This window comes from Penicilliopsis zonata (genome assembly GCF_001890105.1).
Source record: "Penicilliopsis zonata CBS 506.65 unplaced genomic scaffold ASPZOscaffold_21, whole genome shotgun sequence".
In the NCBI taxonomy this organism is placed as follows: Eukaryota; Fungi; Ascomycota; class Eurotiomycetes; order Eurotiales; family Aspergillaceae; genus Penicilliopsis; species Penicilliopsis zonata.
The window spans coordinates 39,517-60,015 of NW_019208929.1; the positions used below are offsets into that span (position 1 = coordinate 39,517).

General features: G+C 54.6%; 10 protein-coding genes and 1 non-coding gene across 11 annotated transcripts; 5 read left to right on the forward strand and 6 right to left on the reverse strand.

Annotated features, from left to right (window-relative positions):
* Positions 1–687: 687 nt before the first annotated feature.
* Positions 688–1,527, reverse strand: ASPZODRAFT_136575 (hypothetical protein). Its single transcript, XM_022724090.1, has 3 exons — positions 1,181–1,527; positions 871–1,099; positions 688–818 (listed from the first exon to the last, which is right to left on the reverse strand). The coding sequence occupies exons 1-3, from the start codon at positions 1,283–1,285 to the stop codon at positions 796–798; spliced, it is 357 nt and encodes a 118-aa protein (XP_022577542.1). The 5' UTR covers positions 1,286–1,527; the 3' UTR covers positions 688–795.
* A 454-nt stretch (positions 1,528–1,981) lies between these two features.
* Positions 1,982–2,799, reverse strand: ASPZODRAFT_169626 (hypothetical protein). The gene is made up of 3 exons (XM_022726899.1): positions 2,609–2,799; positions 2,349–2,533; positions 1,982–2,283 (listed from the first exon to the last, which is right to left on the reverse strand). Exons 1-3 carry the CDS (start codon positions 2,644–2,646, stop codon positions 2,156–2,158), a joined length of 351 nt encoding a protein of 116 aa, XP_022577543.1. The 5' UTR covers positions 2,647–2,799; the 3' UTR covers positions 1,982–2,155.
* A 206-nt stretch (positions 2,800–3,005) lies between these two features.
* ASPZODRAFT_169627 (hypothetical protein) lies at positions 3,006–3,951 on the reverse strand (the record flags this gene model as incomplete). Its single annotated transcript, XM_022726900.1, has 2 exons — positions 3,204–3,951; positions 3,006–3,142 (listed from the first exon to the last, which is right to left on the reverse strand). The coding sequence occupies exons 1-2, from the start codon at positions 3,757–3,759 to the stop codon at positions 3,006–3,008; spliced, it is 693 nt and encodes a 230-aa protein (XP_022577544.1). The 5' UTR covers positions 3,760–3,951.
* A 713-nt stretch (positions 3,952–4,664) lies between these two features.
* ASPZODRAFT_136578 (hypothetical protein) lies at positions 4,665–7,213 on the forward strand. Its single transcript, XM_022724091.1, has 3 exons — positions 4,665–5,190; positions 5,277–5,654; positions 5,710–7,213. Exons 1-3 carry the CDS (start codon positions 4,936–4,938, stop codon positions 7,123–7,125), a joined length of 2,049 nt encoding a protein of 682 aa, XP_022577545.1. The 5' UTR covers positions 4,665–4,935; the 3' UTR covers positions 7,126–7,213.
* A 207-nt stretch (positions 7,214–7,420) lies between these two features.
* Positions 7,421–8,316, forward strand: ASPZODRAFT_154788 (hypothetical protein; the record flags this gene model as incomplete). The annotated part of the gene is made up of 2 exons (XM_022726130.1): positions 7,421–7,447; positions 7,495–8,316. 2 exons carry the CDS (start codon positions 7,421–7,423, stop codon positions 8,314–8,316), a joined length of 849 nt encoding a protein of 282 aa, XP_022577546.1.
* A 512-nt stretch (positions 8,317–8,828) lies between these two features.
* On the reverse strand, positions 8,829–10,021 carry ASPZODRAFT_1206591 (hypothetical protein). The gene has a single exon (XM_022721257.1). It carries the CDS (start codon positions 9,884–9,886, stop codon positions 9,290–9,292), a length of 597 nt encoding a protein of 198 aa, XP_022577547.1. The 5' UTR covers positions 9,887–10,021; the 3' UTR covers positions 8,829–9,289.
* On the forward strand, positions 9,781–12,986 carry ASPZODRAFT_136579 (hypothetical protein). Its single transcript, XM_022724092.1, has 3 exons — positions 9,781–9,917; positions 10,035–12,725; positions 12,777–12,986. The coding sequence occupies exons 2-3, from the start codon at positions 10,253–10,255 to the stop codon at positions 12,899–12,901; spliced, it is 2,598 nt and encodes an 865-aa protein (XP_022577548.1). The 5' UTR covers positions 9,781–9,917; positions 10,035–10,252; the 3' UTR covers positions 12,902–12,986.
* Positions 12,987–13,246: 260 nt separating this feature from the next.
* ASPZODRAFT_1206252 (hypothetical protein) lies at positions 13,247–14,436 on the reverse strand. The gene is made up of 4 exons (XM_022721255.1): positions 14,303–14,436; positions 14,036–14,217; positions 13,829–13,847; positions 13,247–13,626 (listed from the first exon to the last, which is right to left on the reverse strand). Exons 2-4 carry the CDS (start codon positions 14,096–14,098, stop codon positions 13,316–13,318), a joined length of 393 nt encoding a protein of 130 aa, XP_022577549.1. The 5' UTR covers positions 14,099–14,217; positions 14,303–14,436; the 3' UTR covers positions 13,247–13,315.
* Positions 14,437–14,690: 254 nt separating this feature from the next.
* ASPZODRAFT_19744 (hypothetical protein) lies at positions 14,691–16,474 on the forward strand (the record flags this gene model as incomplete). The annotated part of the gene is made up of 4 exons (XM_022727471.1): positions 14,691–15,401; positions 15,450–15,585; positions 15,642–16,106; positions 16,167–16,474. The coding sequence occupies 4 exons, from the start codon at positions 14,691–14,693 to the stop codon at positions 16,472–16,474; spliced, it is 1,620 nt and encodes a 539-aa protein (XP_022577550.1).
* Positions 16,440–19,594, reverse strand: ASPZODRAFT_1206354 (hypothetical protein). The gene is made up of 3 exons (XM_022721256.1): positions 19,311–19,594; positions 19,087–19,249; positions 16,440–19,014 (listed from the first exon to the last, which is right to left on the reverse strand). Exons 1-3 carry the CDS (start codon positions 19,359–19,361, stop codon positions 16,562–16,564), a joined length of 2,667 nt encoding a protein of 888 aa, XP_022577551.1. The 5' UTR covers positions 19,362–19,594; the 3' UTR covers positions 16,440–16,561.
* An 815-nt stretch (positions 19,595–20,409) lies between these two features.
* ASPZODRAFT_t145 lies at positions 20,410–20,481 on the forward strand. The gene has a single exon. It is a non-coding gene; the product is annotated as a tRNA-Met (tRNA).
* The last annotated feature ends 18 nt before the right edge of the window (positions 20,482–20,499 follow it).

Genomic DNA, 20,499 nt, shown 5'->3' on the forward strand with positions numbered 1-20,499 from the left:
GGGAGGAGAGAGAAAGGGGAGAGAAGACAGAAGGAGGAGGAGGAGGAGGGGAGAGCTTAAAGGTCGGTTGGGACTTTTTCCTTTTCGCTCGGCTGCGACTTTCGGAGGCGGACCCGATGAGTCAGTGCCTGGTGCATAATTGATCCTTGGGAGCAGCAATAGTCGAACAGGGAATACGGAGTAGGTTAAACGGCTTAATAATGGCCAAAGCAGATATTAGAGGCACGTCTAATCTATTCTTGATTCTTCAGGCCGCTCATTTCCTCGTCGTTATCAGATCTTTTTAGTCATGGCGGAGAATGTCTTGCCCTCTGTTACGTTACGGTGGAGCTCGGCTTGTCCGTTAATTACCTAGGCAGGCTTGGGAGGCTGGACGGGGGGAGAAGTGGTTACGTAGGAGTTGTTCTGGCGGTGTCTGGCATCTGTCTGCATTACTCCGTACAGGGATAACAGTAGAGGAGGGTCATTATCAAGGCGTCACCGCAAATCGGCGGTCCACCATGGAATCACTAGAGTTAGAGTATATCATGTACATCTCGCCGTTCATTTGCCATGGGCTCATCCGGGAAGTAAATGAGACAGGACTCGCGGAGAGCGAGGGAAAGGACAGAGGGAGGGAGAAAACAGAACACCGGTTGGTCGTGAAAACAGGCGTCAAGTCTACGCCCCAACAAGCAGAAGGTATTAGCGGCCAGAAGGAAATATAACAAAAGAAAAGAGAGAAAAAAAAACAATAAGAAAATCAGTGCTCCACAACAGAAAACCATTCCAAAGCATAACGCATGTCTCGGCGGCTTAGCCTTTCTTGACGGTGACAACTGAAGGCAGTCAGTATGCGGGAAAGACATGTGTTTTGGAGAATTGACGTACTCGGCACAACGATGACGATGATCAGGATGATGACACAGATAACCAGGCACACACGCATCTTCATATCCTTCCACCACATCTGCTTGCGCACCCGGTTCGCACCGCGACGGAACCCTTGCGCGGACACGGCCAGGTTGTCTGTCTTGTCTTGCAGGGAATCCAGCTGCTCGCCACGTTGCGATACCTTGTTGATGTTCTCACGCATCACGTTGACGGTGTCGTTGATGGTCTAGCACACCATGTTAGCAGGCTGATGGCCCTTTTTTTTTTTTTTTTCTTTTTTTTGAGATCAAGACAAGGTGAGACTCACGTTCTGCAGGGCGGCCGTCCTCTGGTTACCGCCACTCGCGGCGCTCGCCTCGTGGGCGCCATTCGCACCAGAAGGGATATACGGATCGTAAGGCTGTTCAGACATGGCGACGAGTGAGCTGGTTATGGTAGTAGCAATGGGCTGTAAGAAACTGGCAAGGACTTGACCAGCGGTTGTCGGGTGATTGCGACGGAGGGTTTGTTTGGGTGCTGGCCCGCAGGGAGATCCACGGAAGACAGGCAAACGGCTCTCAAAGCACAAAGGACGGCAGAAGATATAGGAATATCAGAGAGACAACTGCAGAGAGCACCTAGGTGGGCGACCGGAGCAACGGGTAGCGATGGGATAGTGTGACGAGGGTTGGGGAAAGCTGACAGGGTGTGATGATAAAGCGCCGCCCACCTCCTTCTCTCACTAGAATTTGGAGGCGTTTCGGTCCGGCCGGGATGGAGTCACGTGACGGCTATTTATGGCTAAGTCTGGCACTGCCAGGCAACTCAATAGACAAATGGGTACTCCTAGGCAGGCATACCTAATTACCAGTATTTCTATCATCTGGATTTATTTATAGTCTAAAATTCCATTGGCTCTGCTACATACTCTTGCTCATTCATGAAGCTTCTATTGATTGACTGCAAAGCCTAAGGCACGGTACTAGCATCGTGCATTAGGTACTCCATAGTAACTCACGTGGCAACCGTTTCACTAAGATTACAGTACCTGACAATGACATAGTTCTATTACCTTCTCGTACGAGTACTTCAGAATAGAAGAACGAGATATGGGTATAAAGAGTACTCTGTATACCCGCGTGATTGGGTCGAAAAGACTCCCTGAATCAATGGTTTGTTGTATAGCTATATACAGTGAATAATGCTTTTGAATATCAACCCAACTCCTTGATAGTAAAGTACAGACAATAGTTAAAACCTATCCATCAAAACAATGACCCTAGGTACCCTACCTAAGGACTATCTATTTCCCTCCCAGCAACTCCTTCCGCATCTCCTCCCGCTGTATCCTCGCCTCGTCCTTGGCCTGGGCCCGCTGCGCCTCAACCTGAACTCGTTTCTGTTCTTCCTGTTCCTGGGCGGCCAGCCAGACTAAGCCCATTAGCATGGCCTCACGAAATAAAATAAAATAAAAATAAAAATTTGCACGCTCTTACTCGACTTGTCCGATCGCGACCATTCCTTCAGCTTGGTCACGTACTCGTCAAACTCCTGCGCGCGACGTTCCCCTTCCTCGAGACTGCGGCGTTGTAGGTCCGGGTTATACCGTTTGAAGAGCTCTTCGTCTGTCGGTCGGATATATTGCACGAACGCGGGGCCTCCGATCGTAACTGCCGCGCCTCTGCATAGCCCATTAGTATGATGCTGAGCTAGATGCGCTTGAATAGGATAATTGCACGAAGGTAGGACCACTTACGCAATGAGCATCTTTAGCCAGGTACCTGCCCGGGACATTATGGCGGTAATAAATGCCGAAAACACCAAGATAAAAGAAGAATAAACTGCAGAGGGGGGAATAGAACCTGCCAGGTCGTCACTCGGTCTGAGCAATGAAGCTGTGATGATTCGCGCGGAGTTCTGGTGTGGCTGTGATATTAGTGGCGCGGGCGGTGGCGCAGCATCACGTGTACATGGTTATTAAAATAATCAGTCTGAGCAGGCAGCCTTACTGTACTACACTCGAACAACTCATTACACATTGATAGCATATACTTATAGTCTAGCTGAAGAGAATCAATTATTCAAATTAAGTGAGTAGTGTCGCTATAAGAGAGGTATGATACTACACGGTAATAAAACCCCAATAAAGCCTCTTACTCCTTCCACTCGTCTCTGCCCAGTCTGACGATATCAGCCTGTTCCAGGATCCAGTATTTCGACGGTGCTTTTCCCTCCTCGGCCATCCGAGCAGCTGCCACAGCTGCTCTACCGATAGTGGTTTGGTTTTGACCTTCAACGAGTTAGTAAAAGTATTCGCAGATATTCAAAAGGTTTGAGTTCTGCGCTTTTACCTATCCTATCCTGGACGCCCTGTCCTAGCTTGTTCAGGTTTTCAACAACGCTCTCAAAGAAGGGAGCCTTGGCAGTCTCCCTCCCGATAATCATACCTGGCCGGAGGATGATGGCCTGCTCGAAATCAAGCTCCTGGATGGCATCCTCCACCCCGATCTTCATCTTCGAGTAAGGCACATAGCGAGATAGAAAGCCTCGGGTCCCGCCGCTAGAGATGAACACGTACGTCTTCACTCCGGCCTCCTTGGCTGCTCGGGCGTTCTCCACGCACAAGTCATGGTCGATCTTCCACTGGTTCTCGATCCCCCCGGCTGCCGCTCTGGTGGTGCCGACGGCGTTGAAGACAATCGACGGCTTGGGAGACAGCGAGGTGATCATGCCGCCCCATTTTGAAGTGTCGCCTTCCTCGATGGCCTGGAGCTTGGAAGACTCGGTGTTCTTGGGGAGTCTCCGCGAGACCGTCTTGACGGAGGAGAATGCGTCGCCGGCGAGGAGTGTGGCGAGGATCTGAGAGCCCACGGCTCCTGTACAACCGAACACCGCTGCGGTAGTCATGGTGTGTGTATAGAAACTGAGACAGGAAGAAGGGATGACGGAATGATTATCCAAGATAACAAGACCAAAATCGCTGACGTTATCCACTTGGCTTACGTTAACTACCCGCTGCTAGTTAATTGCTCCTTTGCTCCACTATCAAATTACATAGTAGTAGGTACTGTAAGTATATTTATTGGTTCACTATTTACTAGCTATTAACTGCCAAGGTAGCTAAAGTGATTGTATATGATATGATGGACTTCCAAATGCACCTCGTCGTCTTCCTACGGACAACCCGGGGTTAGACGCATCTGCCGACATGGTTATTCTTCATTGCTAGTGAAGCCATCAAGACATAAATTATTCAAATCTGGACTCACATCTTGAAGTTATAGGCAGGCTACTCGGTCAAAGTACTGCTCTTTCTGTGCCAATACTTACTCCATCCCAGCTGTCATCGTAGAACAGCACATACTTGGCAAGTGGAATGATATACTGCTAGTATAGAGAGAGCCCTTGTGGCTAGACTAACCTGCCACCATCATGACAGACGAAAATCTATTATTAATACCTAAAACCTATCAGTATATGAGCAGTGGAAATGGAGTTCTCAGTAGTTTCGAGTTCTGTTCGGTCATCGCCAGTACAAAGGTTATGCTCATGATTACTAATCAATGACTAACCTGACGGCTTTCACAAGATTCAGGCTGCAGCCCGAAGTCTTTTGCTGCTTTTCACGCAGCTGGTCTGGAAAGAAGGGAAAATACCCTCGGGTAAAGCGAGGCAGAGCGAGAAAGAAGCGTATGCGATAACTAATAATTAATCAAGGCTGCCTTTTGAGAGCCTGTGAACAGCATGTCCGGGACGATCTCGGCTTCAGTGTCCGAGAAACACGCGAGCTCGCCCGCCCTCGCCAGGAAGAACCCAGCCTCTGCGCCGAGATTGCGGAGCTGTGTGACGTGCCGAAGCCGCAAAGTCCGGTGTGACAAGCTGTCGCCATGTTCCAATTGCCGGCGGGCGAATATCGTCTGCGTCGTGCCCTCGAGTGACCACCCGCCCCGCTGGGCGCGTCGTCTCGAGCGCATCGCCAACGGTGCTGCTGCTACTGCAGTAGCATCAGAATCGTCAGACAATCAGACATCCCAGGTACCTCAGGCGGCGGCACAAACCGCCGATCCTCGCGTGGACCAGGTCATGGAGAGGCTACGGACGCTCGAGGCCCTCGTCACGGAACTGAACGGCCAGCTGGAGCAGGCTCACAGCACGGCGAATTCTGTCGCGGGGAGCTCACCTGGGCTAGACCGTAACGCGGAGCACCAGCAACGGAGCTCGTCGTCGCCTGCCTCGGAGGCAAGCAGTTTTCAGAAGCAGTTCGGTAGGCTTGTCCTCGAGGATGCCAACCGGAGCCGTTACATCAGCAGCAGCTTCTGGTCTCGCGTCAGCGACGAGGTAAGTAGAGTACATGAGAGAGAGAGAGAGAGAGAGAGAAAGAGAGAAAATAAATGCACTAGAAAATTCGTTCTAACGATTTGTAGTTGGATGTGTTGAAGATGGAAACCCATGGTCTTGCGGGCGACGATTCGGATACGTCAGAGGATGAGGAGGAGCCAGCTGTGGACAGGGCAGAGCTGGAGTCAACGCCGTTAGAACGACATGCGTTTCTATTCCGACATAATCTGGGTCTCTCGGGGTCCAAGCTGTCGGACTTTCGCCCATTACCGTCACAGATTCCTTTTCTACTGGAGGTGTTCGCCGAGAATGTGAACCTTCCGTTGCAAATCCTCCACATGCCCACCATTACACGGATGGTGCGTGATTTACGTGGCAGCGACGAGGCCAGTCTCACCCCGTCCAACGAGGCCCTGATGCTCTCGATCTACTACGCAGCAATCACCTCGATGGAGGAAGACGACGTGAGTTGCATATATATATATTTATAGTCTTGGGAGAAATACTGATAATAGTCAGGTCATGACCAACTTCGGGTCCAGCAAACAGGATCTAAACGTAAAATACCGGCGAGGTTTAGAGTACGCGCTTGCGGCAGCCGATTTCCTCAATGAACCCGATCTAGTCCTGGTACAGGCACTCGCCATCTTCCTTTGTCTATTGCGGCGCCACGAGAGCCCGCGGTTTGTGTGGATGATGATGGGGTTGTTGATCCGGATGGCCCAGGCGCTCGGCTTGCAACGTGATGGCAGCCACTTCCCGCACCTGAGCCCGTACGAGATCGAGATGCGGCGGAGGGCGTGGTGGTGTGTGTGTATGCTGGACATTCGAGCCTCCGAGGACCAGGGAACCGAGTTCACGATTACCGACGGGAGCTTTGACACCAGGCTGCCGCTGAATATCAACGACAGCGATATCGGGCCCGAATCTGCGCAGGCGCCCGCGGAGCGCCAGGGCCTGACTGACATGTCGTTTGCATTGATGTCCTTCAGCACATGTGGTCATGTGCGCCAGATGATGGCTCTGACGGGCAAGGAGGACACGGGTCTAGACCGACAGAGCCAGCTGCTGAACGCGATGTACGAGCACCTGCAGCAGGAGTACCTACAGTACGCGAGCGAGTCGTGCCGTGTCATCCACTGGGTGGCGGTGACGATCACGCAGCTGGTCGTGGCCAAGATGACACTCTACATCTACCTGCCCGTGCTGTTCTTCTCGCCCAGCGACCGCTTCTCGGATGAGGTCCGGGCCAAGCTGTTGACCGCGGCGATCGAGGTGGCCGAGTACAACCACGCGCTGAATGCGGAGCCGCGCTGCCGCCAGTGGCGCTGGGGCTACCAGACGTACACGCACTGGCACGCAATTGTCTACCTGCTCATCGATGTCTCGCGGCGGCCGTGGTCGCCCATGGTGGAGCGTGCCTGGGTGGCACTGCACAGCAGCTGGCTGATCCCCGCGCAGTCGTACACGGACAAGAGCCGCCGTATCTGGGTGCCGCTGCGCAAACTCATGTCCAAGGCTCGGAAGCATCGCCAGGCAGAACTCGCCCGGATCAACCGCGACCCTGCCGTCGCGGAGCAGCTGGAGCGCGACGACCGTCGGATCCCTGTGCCGGCCAGTCCGGGTCCGTTCCCCGCCGGATCGGACGCTGTCCAGCTGTTTCGCGAGCGCTGGCGGCAGCTCGTCGCTGGCGGAGTGGTTTCCATAGACAACCAAGTCGTCCACTCTAACCAGCCGATCATGTCTGGCGTTGGACTTTACCCGGGCAACCCCCCTGCTCCCCCTCTTCCCCCAACTGCCCCAGCCGACTGGTTCGGTCCGGGCATGGCCGACTTTGTACCGTGCCTGTGGCCTGAAGACTCGGGGGATGTGGGCGACGAGGTGGACTGGTATAACTGGGTTGAGTCTGCCAGAAGTATAGAACCGAATATATAGTACAGAAATACCACAACGCTATACTCTACTACATACTCTAGACCCTATAATATATTCTATAAGTGATACTACTATAAGTATTATCAGCAAGCTTATTTTATGTATACGCACACTTCTCGCGTCGTTTTCGGCCCCGAGCCAACTGGTCAAGTTGTCCGAAAAGCGTCCGACAGGTTATACGACGTCATTATATAAAGTTATCTCTCGCTCTAATAATTCTCCTACTTCTACTCCTACTTTAATACTATTTTCACTCCTACTGCTCCTACTGCTCCTACTGCTCCTACTGCTCCTCATGGCTCCCTGTGAAGAGTGCATCAAGGTACACATCTTTTCCCTCCTTCTTTCGCTTTATTAATATACTCTCAGGGCTCAATCCACAAAGGCCTCCCGAAAGGAACCGAACAGATAATCCACGGACTCAACACCTACGTGGTCGGCAACACAGAGACGCCGCGCGGAATCCTCGTGATCTACAGCGACATCTTCGGGCTGAAGCTACCGAACAACAAGCTCATAGCAGACGGATACGCCGCGTCGGGCGAGTGGCTGGTCTACTTGCCTGATTTCTTCGAGGGGGATCCCATACGGCTGAAGTTCGCGGACGTGGCGATCCCCGTCGACGTGACGAAACAGTCCTCTCTGTCGTTTTACTCGGGGATGCTTGCCAACGCGCCCTCGCTTGCGTTATGGTTCATGCGGCACAAGGAAGGGCCTACAGAGAAAGTGTGTGTGGATTTCCTGACCGCGCTGCGACGGGAGACTGCCCCCGCGGTGAAGATCGGGATGGCCGGTTTCTGCTGGGGGGGCAGATATGCGATCCGGGCGGCGCAGGAGAGCAAGATGGTGGAAATCGATGGCCGGGGCAAGGTTCCTCTGGTGGATGCAGTGGTGGCGCTGCATCCGAGCAATATGGTGATCCCCCGGGATGTCGAACACCTGGTCGTCCCCGTCAGCTATGGATGGGGGCTGGAGGATTTCGGAGTCAAGATCGAGACCAAGGATAAAGTGGAGGCCGTGCTTGAGCAGGAGAGACAGGCGGGCAGATCGCTGCCGGCCATGGAGCATCGGGTCTATACGCCTGGACGGCATGGGTTTGCTGTTCGAGGCAATCCCGACGATCCCAAGGAGAGGAAGTGTTTGGAGGATTCGAACAGACAGGCTCTCGACTGGTTCGACAGGTGGCTGTAGTTGTTTAGTCTTGAACAGTGTACCTTTAGTAGTTATAGTGAATTCTTTTTCCCTTCAGAGCTGGATGTCCACATTCTACTGGGTATAGAAGAATACTCTACAGAGTAGCTATACAGGTACTCTTTTAGAGAATTATTACTTAATAGATAATATCAATACTATTATTCTCTTATTGATCAACCAATAGATGAAACCCCCCCTGTCATCTTGTATCAACAATGTATCATAAACCCTAGGTAGGTAACTAGTATCAGGAACAGCATTAGTAGAACAATTAAACCTATATTTATTATAATTATTGTATTATTATCCAGCTTCATATCATGAGTCTTGGAACTATAGAAACGTGGACAGTAATAGTATAAGAGCATACCCATAGACCCTTTGGTTCAGGGTATTACTGTGGATATTATGGAGCATTTATTATAAGGACCAATTGATAATAATAATAATAATCATAATAATAATAATAACGTCGTCTATTATAACCACTAAATAAAACGACTCTCATTATCTAATCTCGCTCTCCTTAACCGACTTCTTCCCCCTCAAAGCGAACACGAACGAGTCTTTCTCGCGTGTTGCCCTTCCTTTGTCCTTTGCCAATTGCCATTGTGTCGTCGAGATTACAGTCGTGGATCATCATTTCATTCTATTTATTCTATCTATTCTTATTGACTCGAGACCGGCGATCTTCACGTCTGCTGACTTCTTTCTCCCCACCTCCTCCTCCCCCCTTCGCCCTCGGTCCTTCTTCTCTTCGTTTCTGACAGACTCAATCGGTGTCTCGTTCTTGTAGAAGATCGCTGGATAGTCGTGTCTATCGTCTCTCTGTCCGAGAGCCTTGCCTGGAGTCTGTGTTGTCTTTTCTTTTCGTCTCCCTCCTTTATGCGCCTGGGCCTTTGACCGAGAGCCACCACCAAAACCAACCTCCAAGCCAATTTTTTCTCCATCAAAAATCATAAAAAGCGACCTATAGATCCTTCTTCTTCTTCTTCTTCTTCTTCTTCTTCTTCTTCTTCTTCTTCTTCTTCCACACGCTTGGATATACATGGCATACCCCCAGCGCTCGCAGCAGCGGCCTCCGCCCTCCCGGTACGACCAGCGCGCTCCCCCGGCGGCTACAGGATGGCAGCAACACCAGCAGCAACACCAGCAGCATCAGGCCCCTGCGAATAATGGCGGCTACTACCACGACCAGAGATATCATGATTCCGGTTATGACAATCAATATGATAACCACTACGGCGATAATGGAGGGGGGTATCATGATCCCGGGTACAACAGTCAACAGGGCGGATATGGCGGTGCCCAGCAGTCGTACGGTCCGCCTCAGGGACGGTCGCGATCGCAGCCATCTGGGTATGGCGAACACGAACACCATCAGGACTACCAGCACCAACAACATCACCAGCAACATCAAGAACAGTACAGCCAGAACTATGCATATGGTGGAGGGAGACAACAGCAGCAGCAGCAGCAGCAGCAGCAGCCGCCAGCTGGTTATGACGACCGTCGCGCTGCTTCCAGGAACGAAAGGCCTGGGACAGCGCAGGACAATACGAGGCATCGGGACCGGCCACGGGGCCAGAGCAGACCGGGTGAGTGAGATAAAAAAAGGAGAGAGAGAGAGAGAGAGAGAGAGAGAGAGAGAATCTCTTTGTTTTTATTTGATTATGTGGGAGAGAAGATTGAACCGGTGTTAAACGATGCAACAGGGCCTCGACCACCCATCCACCCTCCGCCCTCGCCCGAGAATATATCGTGGGATAACCCCTTCCCCAGTTTTCCGCTAAAGGACAAACGCAAACCCGCGGCGGTAAAGACTGTCGAGAAGGACATGGCGGCCCTGGATCTAGGCCCAGGCCCGGCCTCCCCCACGGTCAGATCGCCGGAACGGCCAGGGACTTCAAACTCGCAGGCTAGACGCAACGATATGTCTCGCCGGCCACCACCCGCCGGCCCCTACGACCATGATCATCAACCCGGTGGTCCCGTACGACCTGGAGGAGGAGGAGGAGGAGCAGGAGGAGCAGGAAGACCACCACACTCTGCAGGTCACGGCGGAGTAGAATACGATTACGGTGCGCCACCGCCTCATCGACTGGAGCGCACACATACCGATCCGAACATGGAAGAACCACCGTTGGTGCCTCATATTAACCGCAGCGCAACCGTGCCCGCCGAGTCGGCCGCGCCGTTCCCCCCTCCGGTCGCCCAACCACTGTATCCCGGACAAAGCACCTACCGGGACCCCGCCGTCGCACCCCCAACACGCACCTATACGCCTGTCTTGCAATCTACCGTCCCTCCTCCACGACCCAGTACAGCTGGTGGCGGCGCCCCTCGTCCGACAGCGCCGCGAGTGAACACCAACGTCGCTTCGTCAACAGGGTATTACCCGCAGAGTGCTTCATCACAGCTATCATATCACGATCGGGACCCTTACTCCTCGCCACATGACGTGTTGAACAGCTACCATGAGCCTCCGGTAGCGATGACAGCCCACATCGAGGAGGAGGAGGACGACGATGACGAGGCAGACATGCCCAATTTCGACGCAATGCCGGATGTAGGTGGTCACGGCACCCCGATCGATGAGCATCTGCCAGGTCTGGAAGATCCCAGGCCTAAACCCCCGGCCGGAGCTGGAGCTGGGAGTGGAGCACCCGGATATGCGGCGTACAATCCAGGATTTGCCGCGCAGGCTCACCGGGCACGCTCACAGCCTAACCTCCGCGCGGGCGCTACTACCACGACTAATCAGTTCGACAATGCTGGCTTCCAGTTTGGACTCGACGCTGAAGCCGCTCCCCCCATGCCTCCTCCGGTGGGCCGCCAGGACAGCCGCACGGGATACGGATCGAACCGACCGACACCAGGCGGTGGCGGCGGCGGCGGCGGCGGCGGGCAACAGCAATCAGGATATGGTGACCCGATGCAATACGCCTCCCCGCAGAGCCCTGTGAGCATTCGCGGTCCTCCGGGAGGTTACGGTGACTTGCGCGGCGGGTACCCTGCACGCGGGCCGACCCCACAGCAGTCCCTGCGAAGCAATAATGGGCCTCCGCGCCCGTACCGGATCAATCAGGGGGCAGGTGGAACGGAAGAGTCTGCCCCGTTCGAGAACCCGGACGGTCTATCACACCCTCCGGCCCCGTTCAGGCCGGGTCTCGACCAGGGCAGCAAGCCGATGCCTGTTCGACAGTATAACAACTCCCCTGCGCCTGGGGCAGCGGGGGTTCCTCCGCGTAATCTAACACAGACGCCTGCGCAACAAATGCCTCCTCCTTCTGCTCCTGCTAGTGGTCCTGGTAATGGTGGTGGTGGCGGTAATGGCGGTGCTGCTCCTACAGGTGCAGGTGCTGGTACTGGCAAAAGCGCAGCGGTGCCGTCTACCCCCGTGACACGGGAAGAACTAGCGGACCTGCAAGTGGCGGTACGCAGCCGGCCAAACGACTACAAGACGGCGCTGACGCTGGTGAAGAAGCTGGTGGAGGCGTCGACGGTGCTAGTGGGCGATGAGCGGCGGGTGGACGCCAAAACGCGGGCGAAGACGCGGGAGAAATTCGTGGTGGACGCGTACAAGCTGGTCAAGAAGCTAGCGCACGACGGTTATCCGGACGCCCAGTTCTTCCTGGCAGACTGCTACGGGCAGGGCCTGCTCGGACTGGCCGCGGACCCCAAGGAAGCCTTCTCGCTATACCATTCCGCCGCGAAAGCGGGCCATCCGCAGTCTGCCTACCGGGTGGCCGTGTGCTGCGAGATCGGCACCGAGGAAGGCGGGGGCACGAAACGCGACCCCTTCAAAGCCGTGCAGTGGTACAAGCGCGCCGCGGCCCTGGGCGACCCGCCCGCCATGTACAAGATGGGGATGATCATGCTCAAGGGCCTTCTGGGCCAAGCACGGAACCCGCGCGAGGGCATCTCCTGGCTGAAACGCGCCGCCGACCGCGCCGATGCAGATAACCCGCACGCCCTGCACGAGCTGGCTCTCATGTACGAGAGCGCGGCGCCCAACGACATCATCGTCCGCGACGAGGACTACGCACGCCAACTCTTCCACGACGCCGCCGAGCTGGGCTACAAGTTCTCCCAGTTCCGGCTGGGCCAGGCCTACGAGCACGGCCATTTGGATTTACCCGTCGACCAGCGCCAGAGTATCTTCTGGTACACCAAAGCCGCCGCCCAGGGCGAGCATCAGAGCGAACTCGCCCTGAGCGGCTGGTATCTCACCGGTGCGGACGGCATCCTCGAACAATCAGACACAGAGGCCTACCTCTGGGCTCGCAAGGCGGCGAGCGCCCGTCTCGCAAAGGCAGAGTACGCCATGGGTTACTTCACGGAGGTGGGCATCGGCACCGCCTCCAATCTCGATGATGCTAAACGCTGGTATTGGCGAGCGGCTGGTATGTTCTCTACCTGACACACTCTTGTAAACGCATACTCACTCCCTCTAGCTCAAGGATTCCCGAAAGCGCGCGAACGTCTCGAAGACCTCAAACGGGGAGGAACCCGGATGCAAAAGACACGTCTGTCACGCTCGAATGTACGGCAGAGCGAGGGCGATTGTCTTGTTATGTGAATAGCTGAACTAGATGAATATATCATGTACATTATATTACTACATTACTATACTATACTCCCATACTATACTGTTTAGACTGCACATCGTCGCCGTGTCGAGACTATCTGTTAGCAAAGTCGGAATCAGTCCCATCCCAGCCTACTCGTCGCCCGAGCTGTCAGACTCGCTTGATCGGATCGGCCGGGGCGACCTGGGCCCTGTCATATCCTACACTCGTCAGTATAAACTGTAACATGTAAAAATGTAGATGGATGGAGGTTTATCTTGATGGTTGAAGCGTGTTACGGGTTGGGAGAGAAAAACTAGCCACCAGAAGAAGAAGAAGAAGAAGAAGAAGAAGAAGATTTTATCACTGCTATTGTAGCCTCTTCATCGGCTAGAAACTCTTCAAGTAGAACAACCGGCGACTCATCAAACAGGGAGGTTAGATGAGTCCGTAAACTCCCCTGTTACATAGCACACCTTGGCGCCATGGCTTCCACGCCCACGAACCGGTTTCGCAACGATGGATTCCCTCAGGAGGGCGTCGAGGTCTTGATCAGCTGATACGGTCCACGCGCAGGGCATAGGCAGCTTTTCATTAACATGCTGCTGGTGGTGACTCCTTATTACACCGTTGAGATATCCTTTGTCGTCGAATTTCTCGACCAGGTTCGGCGGCAGCCAGACGACCCTGGTTAACTGAAGGTGGAGAGGTGAAGAGTGGAGGTGTAGAGAAGGATCTACATATGATAGATTAGCCTCCATGTCATTCGCGAGCCGTGATATACTAATTCCCTATCCAAGCGAAGGGCTAGTGACTCCTAGGCTGTCCGATCATCTATGACTACCGAGGCTCCGAAGAGCTGGGACAGCATCTTGATCAATCTAGGCATGATAACAGAGTTGTAGAAGGATGAGTGTTCATGAGACCAGTCCACTCACGAATTTCGTCTAGATTCAACTAATCATCATCCAACAAGCACGATTAGATATGCAATAGCTGGTTGTTCAGAATACATACCAGGAAACACAGGCTTCAACATTTGGAGACATGAAATGGCTCGGTGAGGATCCCACTCCTCAAATATCCTCCATATTCTGTCCTCGACTGAACAAGACGAGGGTGGACACGCCATGCATATTCTTTACCTTGGCAAGTCTAGATCTCAGGCAGAGGCATGGCCACGCGCGAACTTGACGTATCGATCCCATAAGTATTCCGTACAACCTTTCGTACCTAATGAAGAATCCGTATCAAAGATTTTTGTGCAAAAGGGTGGTATAAACCAATAGCTGGCAGCACGAGTGCCGATCGTCCGTCTACCGAGTCCCTATTCCCAGAAAAAAAGCAATGTGTTAGCCAGCTCCCCACGCAGATTGGCCCATCGGCAAGTATCTTCGATGCGGTGTTCTAACCTGTACGACGTATTCGAGCTCAATGACGATTCCTTGCAGTTGCTCTGATTTCGGCATCTAGAGGCGAGACCGTCTCTGCAGGTAGCCAGGGTACTTTATCTTCCTTGCAGATCAAGTGCCCCTCGTCTGCTCGCTCGTCCTTGCGTGCGTTTCGCGATGAGAAGAGAGAGACAAGACCTTTTCCACCGTCCGGCAGTTATAAGAGATTCTCTTTGTTTTGTGTGTGCGGCTCGAAGGTTTGTTTGCGTGCGATCACTTGACCTCGCTTACCATTTAGGAAGGTGCCTCAAGTCCTGACCTCGCCTCACCTCGTCTCACCTCCCACGTCTCTCCCTCCCCGGTCTTTTCTCCTCCAATATTGCCAGGGCTTGATCGAGGCCTCGAAAGAATGGCTCCTGCGCCTATTGAGCGGACACCGCTGCTGAAAGCGGCGCTCAAAGACGAGCAGTCGCACGTCCTGGGCCCTCGCCAGCTGCTGATCGTCTTCCCCGCGCTGGCCCTCGTCCAATTCATCTCCCTGCTCGACCAGACAGCTGTCTCTACGGCGCTTCCGGCTATTGCTGACCGGCTGCACACGGGCTCGAGCATTTCCTGGGTGGGCGCCAGCTTCCTGATCTCCAGCACGAGTGTGCAGCTGGTCAACGGCCGGCTGTCCGACATCTTTGGTCGTAAGGCATGTCTTATCGCCGCCCTGGCGGTGATGGGGCTGGGGAACACGCTGTCTGGCTTTGCACGCACCCCAATGGAGCTGTATGCCACGCGGGCGATCAGCGGGCTGGGCGCTGGGGGCATCAATGCTTTGGTACAGGTGACCATCTCGGACATCTCAACTTTGGAACAACGAGGGAACTATTTTGGTATCATCGGTATCTTTGTCGCTCTGGGAAACGGGTTAGGTCCTGTTATCGGCGGCGTCTTGACCGGGGAGGCTTCGTGGCGATGGGTGTTCTGGTCCATCAGCCCAATGGCTGCGCTGACGATTATCATTCTACTACTGGCTCTTCCCCCATCGCGAGTGGCCGGGGATATCTGGACCAAGCTGAAGATGGTGGATTGGCTAGGGGTTCTTGTCAGTCTTGTGGCGGTAGTCTTGATATTGGTATGATCATCTAATTCGATCCCGAGTAACGAAACTGATCCATGTTAGATTCCTGTCTCTCAAGGTGGCTCAAATATCCCTTGGAGCTCACCTATGGTCGTCGCCATGCTGTCAGCCGGTGTTGCGCTCTGTGTAGCCTTTGTACTGCTGGAATGGCGTGTTGTCCGGCTGCCCATCATACCAAGTATTTTTTTTCTAACTGCCTATCAGGATGAGATTAGATACTAATGATCACATTAGTGCACCTGTTTACCAGTGGGTACTCAGCCAACATTCTGCTGGCGCAGAACATTGCCATCGGCTGGGTGTACTGGGGTAATCTCTTCTACCTGCCCCTGTACTTTCAGAACGTGCGCGGCTGGGACCCGATCAAGGCCGGCACTCTTATTCTGCCTATGGTCATCGCGCACGGTATTTTTTCTGGTCTAAGCGGGTTCTTGGTCTCTTGGACGGGGCGATACTGGCCCGTCATTGTCACCGGCGCTGCCGTTTGGACAGTCACCACCGGCTGCAAGGCGCTGTACACCCAGCACACTCCAGTCTGGGTGTTTGTCGTTCTGGGCATCTTCGACGGCTTTGGCATCGGTTTCTGCTTCCAGCCGGTGCTTGTCGCCCTTTTGGCCAATTCCAACAAGGCGGACTGTGCAGTCATGACAGGGTTGAGGAACTTTCTTCGCGCCATGGGAGGAGCCGTTGGAATTACAGGTACTACTACTTTATGAACAACAAACCCCGTGTCTATCATTATGTACTGACATTATCCAGTATCCGGTGCCATCCTGAGTAACGTGTTACAGTCCGGTCTCCGCGACAGGTTTCCTCCCGAAGTAATCGCCGGGCTGACCTCCAACGTGCTCGACCTGCCGCGCACCAACCTCTCGGAAGAAGACCAACAGCTCATTCTATCCGTGTACATGCGCGGGCTTCACGCGGTATTTGTCTCGTACGCGCCTCTGATTGGCCTGTGTTTCCTGTCGTCCTTGCTTGTGACAAATTATCCTGTTGGCAGGAAGGTGATGTCGGAGCGGCAGAGGCAGAAGCAGCCTGATCGGGGGGATGAGCCAGTGAACTGATACCTAGGTAGATAGATGCATATAGTGAAAATTATAGGAGCAAAGTTGTAGAGCAAAACATTTCGATATAATTAGCTATGATATAATCTAGTACTCCAATACAAGCGGCAGATCCCTCGAGCTCTTGCCGACCCAGATCCGGAACTTGCCCTGCACAGGCATCACCCAGTTCTGGCGCCAGACGCTCCAGTAGCTGAGATCCTTGCGGGAGAGGGTCATCTGAACGGTGGTCTCTTGGCCCGGGGCGAGCTCTACTTTGGTGAAGTTGCGGAGCACCCGGTCTGGAAAGTCGACTTGGTAGCGCCATAGGCCGTGTCGTTCGGTAAAGGGATGATGTTTTTGATGATCGGTTTCATCTTCATTATCTGAAGGGTAGGAGACGTATACCTGGACCACTTCCTTGCCCGGTCTGGAGCCCGTGTTCTTGATTTTCACCGAGACCTGGGCTACGGCTTCGTAGAGCGATGGGTTACCGCCCGGTCCGCCGCCGGCAGGGGAGAGGTGATGCTTCTTCTTTGGGTTCGCGGGGTATCCGTCTGGATAGGGGAACGGGTGGGGGACCTTGTCCGTCCCATTCGTGTCAGATAGGTACGGATAGATGTAATTATGGAGCGGGGTGAAGTCGGCGGGGAAGAGGGAGTTGTGAGCGTCGCCTCCGTGGTCGTCGTCTCGGTATGTGGGGGGAGTGACGGCGTTCTTGCGCCGGCGGGCGGGGAGCGCGGATTTGCGTTGGAGCGGGGTGAGACTTGCCTCTGAGAGGGTGAAGGTCGTGTATGACAGGCCGTAGCCGAACTCGTACCGTGGAGTGATGTTGTTTCTATCGAAGTGGCGGTAGTCGATGTACAGCCCGGAGGTGAAGTTCACTTGCGGGACATGGTCCTTTTCGCTGTTTGTGTAGAGGACTTGCGCGTTGGCGCCATAGTCGGACAGATTGCGTCCGATGGTGAAGGGGAGTCGACCGCTGGCATCGACGTCGCCGAAGAGCACGTCGGCCAGGGCGTGTCCGCTTTCCTGGCCTGGCAGGTGGGCAAAGATGATCGCATGCACGCCCGGGAGATCCGCCCAGGATTCGACGATGACGGGGCCGACGGCGTGCAGCACGACGATGGTCTTGCCGTTGCCTTTTCCGCAGTGCGTGGCGACCGTCTGGATGAGCTGGTCGCCGCCCTTTTGCAGGAACAGGTCCGGCCGGTCTCCGGAAACGCCCTGGAGACCCGGCTGCGACCCTTCGCCGGCGTCTGCGTTGGCAAACACGATGCACAGATCTTTATCTTGCAGGTCACGCGGCTTGACCTCGTTCGTCAGATATGCCTGGGTCTTGACCGTCTTCGACGTGTTCCAAGCGGCCTGCAGGGCCTCCCAGGGTGTCACCAGGTAGGGGAACTCGGCCGCCCCGCTACCCCAACCGGAGCCCAGGGTGCCCTGGTTGCAGCGTCGGTCGGGACAGAGGTTGGCCCCGTCCCCAGGGCCAGCGTCCTCGCCGTAGATTCCAACACGATAGGTGCCGGAGATGGTTCGGGACAGGGGCAGCAGCCTGTCCACGTTCTTGAGCAGCACCGTTCCCTCGGCGGCGACCTGGCGCGCGACGAGGCTGTGGGCGAGCGAGCCGTGGCCACGAGCGTCGACGAAGCGGTTGACCACGCCCGTGATGTTCTCCCCGGAGCCCGGGTGCAGCAGACCGACGGATTCGTTGGTCCACGAAGAGAAGTTGGGCCCCCCCTTGCCGTCGGGCGGGGATTTCGGCCAGTCGTCCTGTCGGAAGTGATACCATGCTGCGACGATGCGGGTGACCATATCGTTCAGGCGCTCTATGGGCACTGAGGTGTTGAGCACAGCACGGGTCAATTGGTTCCCCCAGAGGGAATCGCCGTCGGCCCAGCGCAGGCCGTCGCCGGGCATGCTCATGTCCAGGCCGGCGAGAGCGCTGATCACACCGGAGCGCTGTGCGAGCCAGTCCGACTGTACGAAGCCTTGGAAGCCCAGCTCATCCTTGAGGATGCCGTTGAGCAGCTTGCTGTTCTCGCAGGAATGGCTGTTGTTGACCTGCTGGTAGGCGCACATGACGCTGGCGACGTCGGCGCGCACACTCTCGGCAAAAGGCCAGAGGAAGACCTCGTGCAGGGCACGGTCGTCGATGTTGGAGGACATAGCGTTGGGGATGCCCCATTCGTAGGGCTGGCGGAAATGTTCCTGCTCGTTCATCACGTAGTGTTTAGCAGTGGCCATGACTCCGTTACGCTGGACACCACGGATGGTCTCCGCGGCAGCGACCCCCTGCAGTACAGGGTCCGAACCAAACCCCTCCCAGTTGCGACCGCCGGCGGGCATCATGCCTAGCGGACCCATGGCAGGTCCCAGAAGCACGTTGACGCCCTTGAGCCGGGCTTCCAGGCCCAGCGCAGCCCCGCGGGCATACATCAGCTCTCGGTTCCATGTGGCGCCCGTGGTGATCCCGGCCGGGAAGGCAGTGATATTGTATGCGAACCGCAGCCCCAGCGGCCCATCTTGAAGACATAACGATGGGAATTTAGACGTGGCGCCTATTTTCATCAAATCAGCGAATTGGGAGGAAATAAAAAAAAAGGAAAAGGAAAAGGAAAAGAAAAGCCTACCTGTATTACCAACACAGAGATCCATCTGCCACCCAGTCCCGGTGGTGATATTCACCTTTTCAGTCAGAGACATGGTCTGGACCAGGTCGTATGCCTTCCGATAGCTTTCCTCCCATTGTTGTGAACTTCCTCCCCGTGGCGTTGGGTACCACGAGACGGGTTTCTAATTTGATGGTAAGTCTTCGAGAAGAAGGAGGAGAAGGAGAAAGAGGGGGAAATCGCACGCACATAAACGACCGGACTGGACTGGTAGAAGACATAGCTGCGGATATCATTCCGCACGGTCATCACTATAACAAACACAGCAAGAAGAACCGCCACGGTGGCCCGCCAGGGGAAGAAGTGACAGCGCCGCCTCCAGAAAGGGAGGCGATAGTGGTAGCGGCGATGGTCATCGCCGTCCAAGACCAAGGAGGAGAAGACCTGGTTCTTGGAGGCGGCCAGCAACGCCTCCTCGGCGGCTGACAGGGTGTCGAGATACTGCGGTGGCTTCATAGCCCGGCTGTCTGCAAGCAAGCTGGCGTGTGGATCGTCTGTCTCCGTGTCCGTCTCCATCCCCCGCCTGGCTTCAGACTCGGCCTCGTCCGAGTCCTCTCGGGAGTCGTGGCCATCACGGTGATGTAACAGAGCGAGCGACTCGGGCGGCTGACGGCGGTCGCGAGGGCGGAATTTGGTCTTCTCCGCACCGCCCATCTTCTTCTGCTCGTTCGAGGCACGAGAGTCGGTCCTGGGACCTTGAGCCATGCCGTACAGTCCACCAGTACTGCTGGAGGTACCAGGCAGGTACTGGGTAGTTATCGGCCGTCTAAAACAGCCCCCACCAGGCTCGTCAGCGGCGACAGCCTCCAAGCTTACTCGACGAGGAGGCGATGGAGGCGATGGCCCAAGAAATAAAGAACCATCAGGCAAGCCGGAGCGAGAAGGAGAGCAAGTGCTGGGCGCCAGGGAAAGTCCAGCGGTGGGAGAAAGGGAGGTGAAGCTGAGGAAGTGCAGGCGAGGGGATGTGGCCAATCAGAGCGCTGCAATGCTGATCACGACAGAAACGCGACAAGTTGCCAATTATGGATGGCGTAAAACTGCAAAATAGTATGAAGAGTATAAAAGAGTATAAAGAGTATAAAGAGTTGAATAATATAGTTATAATTACTAGTATCAGAATTGAGCAGTGACTGAATATTATAATAATATCTTGAGTAGAGGATCTTAACAATGTAGAGTCTATATCGCTGTCTGGTTGAAAGGATTGAAGATAAATATATGAAATAGATTCTGTGGTAGGGGAGTGAGACTATATAACCAAATATGTAGCCATTTTTCCATCGAAGCATGTTAGCTCAGCGGAAGAGCATTGGGCTCATAACCCAAGGGACCCTCGATCGAAACGAGGACATGCTATCTTTTTTCTTTTTTTTT

Excerpts from the sequence above, each read along its gene's own strand:
- ASPZODRAFT_136578 (XM_022724091.1), top strand. The coding sequence starts at position 4,936 with ATGGAGAGGCTACGGACGCTCGAGGCCCTCGTCACGGAACTGAACGGC. Across the intron at positions 5,191-5,276 it reads GGTCTCGCGTCAGCGACGAG|TTGGATGTGTTGAAGATGGA; the intron begins GTAAGTAGAGTA and ends AACGATTTGTAG. Across the intron at positions 5,655-5,709 it reads CCTCGATGGAGGAAGACGAC|GTCATGACCAACTTCGGGTC; the intron begins GTGAGTTGCATA and ends GATAATAGTCAG.
- ASPZODRAFT_136579 (XM_022724092.1), top strand. The coding sequence starts at position 10,253 with ATGTCTCGCCGGCCACCACCCGCCGGCCCCTACGACCATGATCATCAA. Across the intron at positions 12,726-12,776 it reads CTGGTATTGGCGAGCGGCTG|CTCAAGGATTCCCGAAAGCG; the intron begins GTATGTTCTCTA and ends CACTCCCTCTAG.
- ASPZODRAFT_169626 (XM_022726899.1), bottom strand. The coding sequence starts at position 2,646 with ATGTCCCGGGCAGGTACCTGGCTAAAGATGCTCATTGC. Across the intron at positions 2,534-2,608 it reads TGGCTAAAGATGCTCATTGC|AGGCGCGGCAGTTACGATCG; the intron begins GTAAGTGGTCCT and ends TGGGCTATGCAG. Across the intron at positions 2,284-2,348 it reads GTCGCGATCGGACAAGTCGA|TCTGGCTGGCCGCCCAGGAA; the intron begins GTAAGAGCGTGC and ends TAATGGGCTTAG.
- ASPZODRAFT_1206354 (XM_022721256.1), bottom strand. The coding sequence starts at position 19,361 with ATGATATCCGCAGCTATGTCTTCTACCAGTCCAGTCCGGTCGTTTATG. Across the intron at positions 19,250-19,310 it reads CAGTCCGGTCGTTTATGTGC|AAACCCGTCTCGTGGTACCC; the intron begins GTGCGATTTCCC and ends CCATCAAATTAG. Across the intron at positions 19,015-19,086 it reads TCTCTGTGTTGGTAATACAG|GCGCCACGTCTAAATTCCCA; the intron begins GTAGGCTTTTCT and ends TGATGAAAATAG.
- ASPZODRAFT_1206591 (XM_022721257.1), bottom strand. The coding sequence starts at position 9,886 with ATGCCTCGTATTGTCCTGCGCTGTCCCAGGCCTTTCGTTCCTGGAAGC.
- ASPZODRAFT_1206252 (XM_022721255.1), bottom strand. The coding sequence starts at position 14,098 with ATGGGATCGATACGTCAAGTTCGCGCGTGGCCATGCCTCTGCCTGAGA.
- ASPZODRAFT_136575 (XM_022724090.1), bottom strand. The coding sequence starts at position 1,285 with ATGTCTGAACAGCCTTACGATCCGTATATCCCTTCTGGTGCGAATGGC. Across the intron at positions 1,100-1,180 it reads GGACGGCCGCCCTGCAGAAC|ACCATCAACGACACCGTCAA; the intron begins GTGAGTCTCACC and ends ATGGTGTGCTAG. Across the intron at positions 819-870 it reads CATCGTCATCGTTGTGCCGA|TTGTCACCGTCAAGAAAGGC; the intron begins GTACGTCAATTC and ends GACTGCCTTCAG.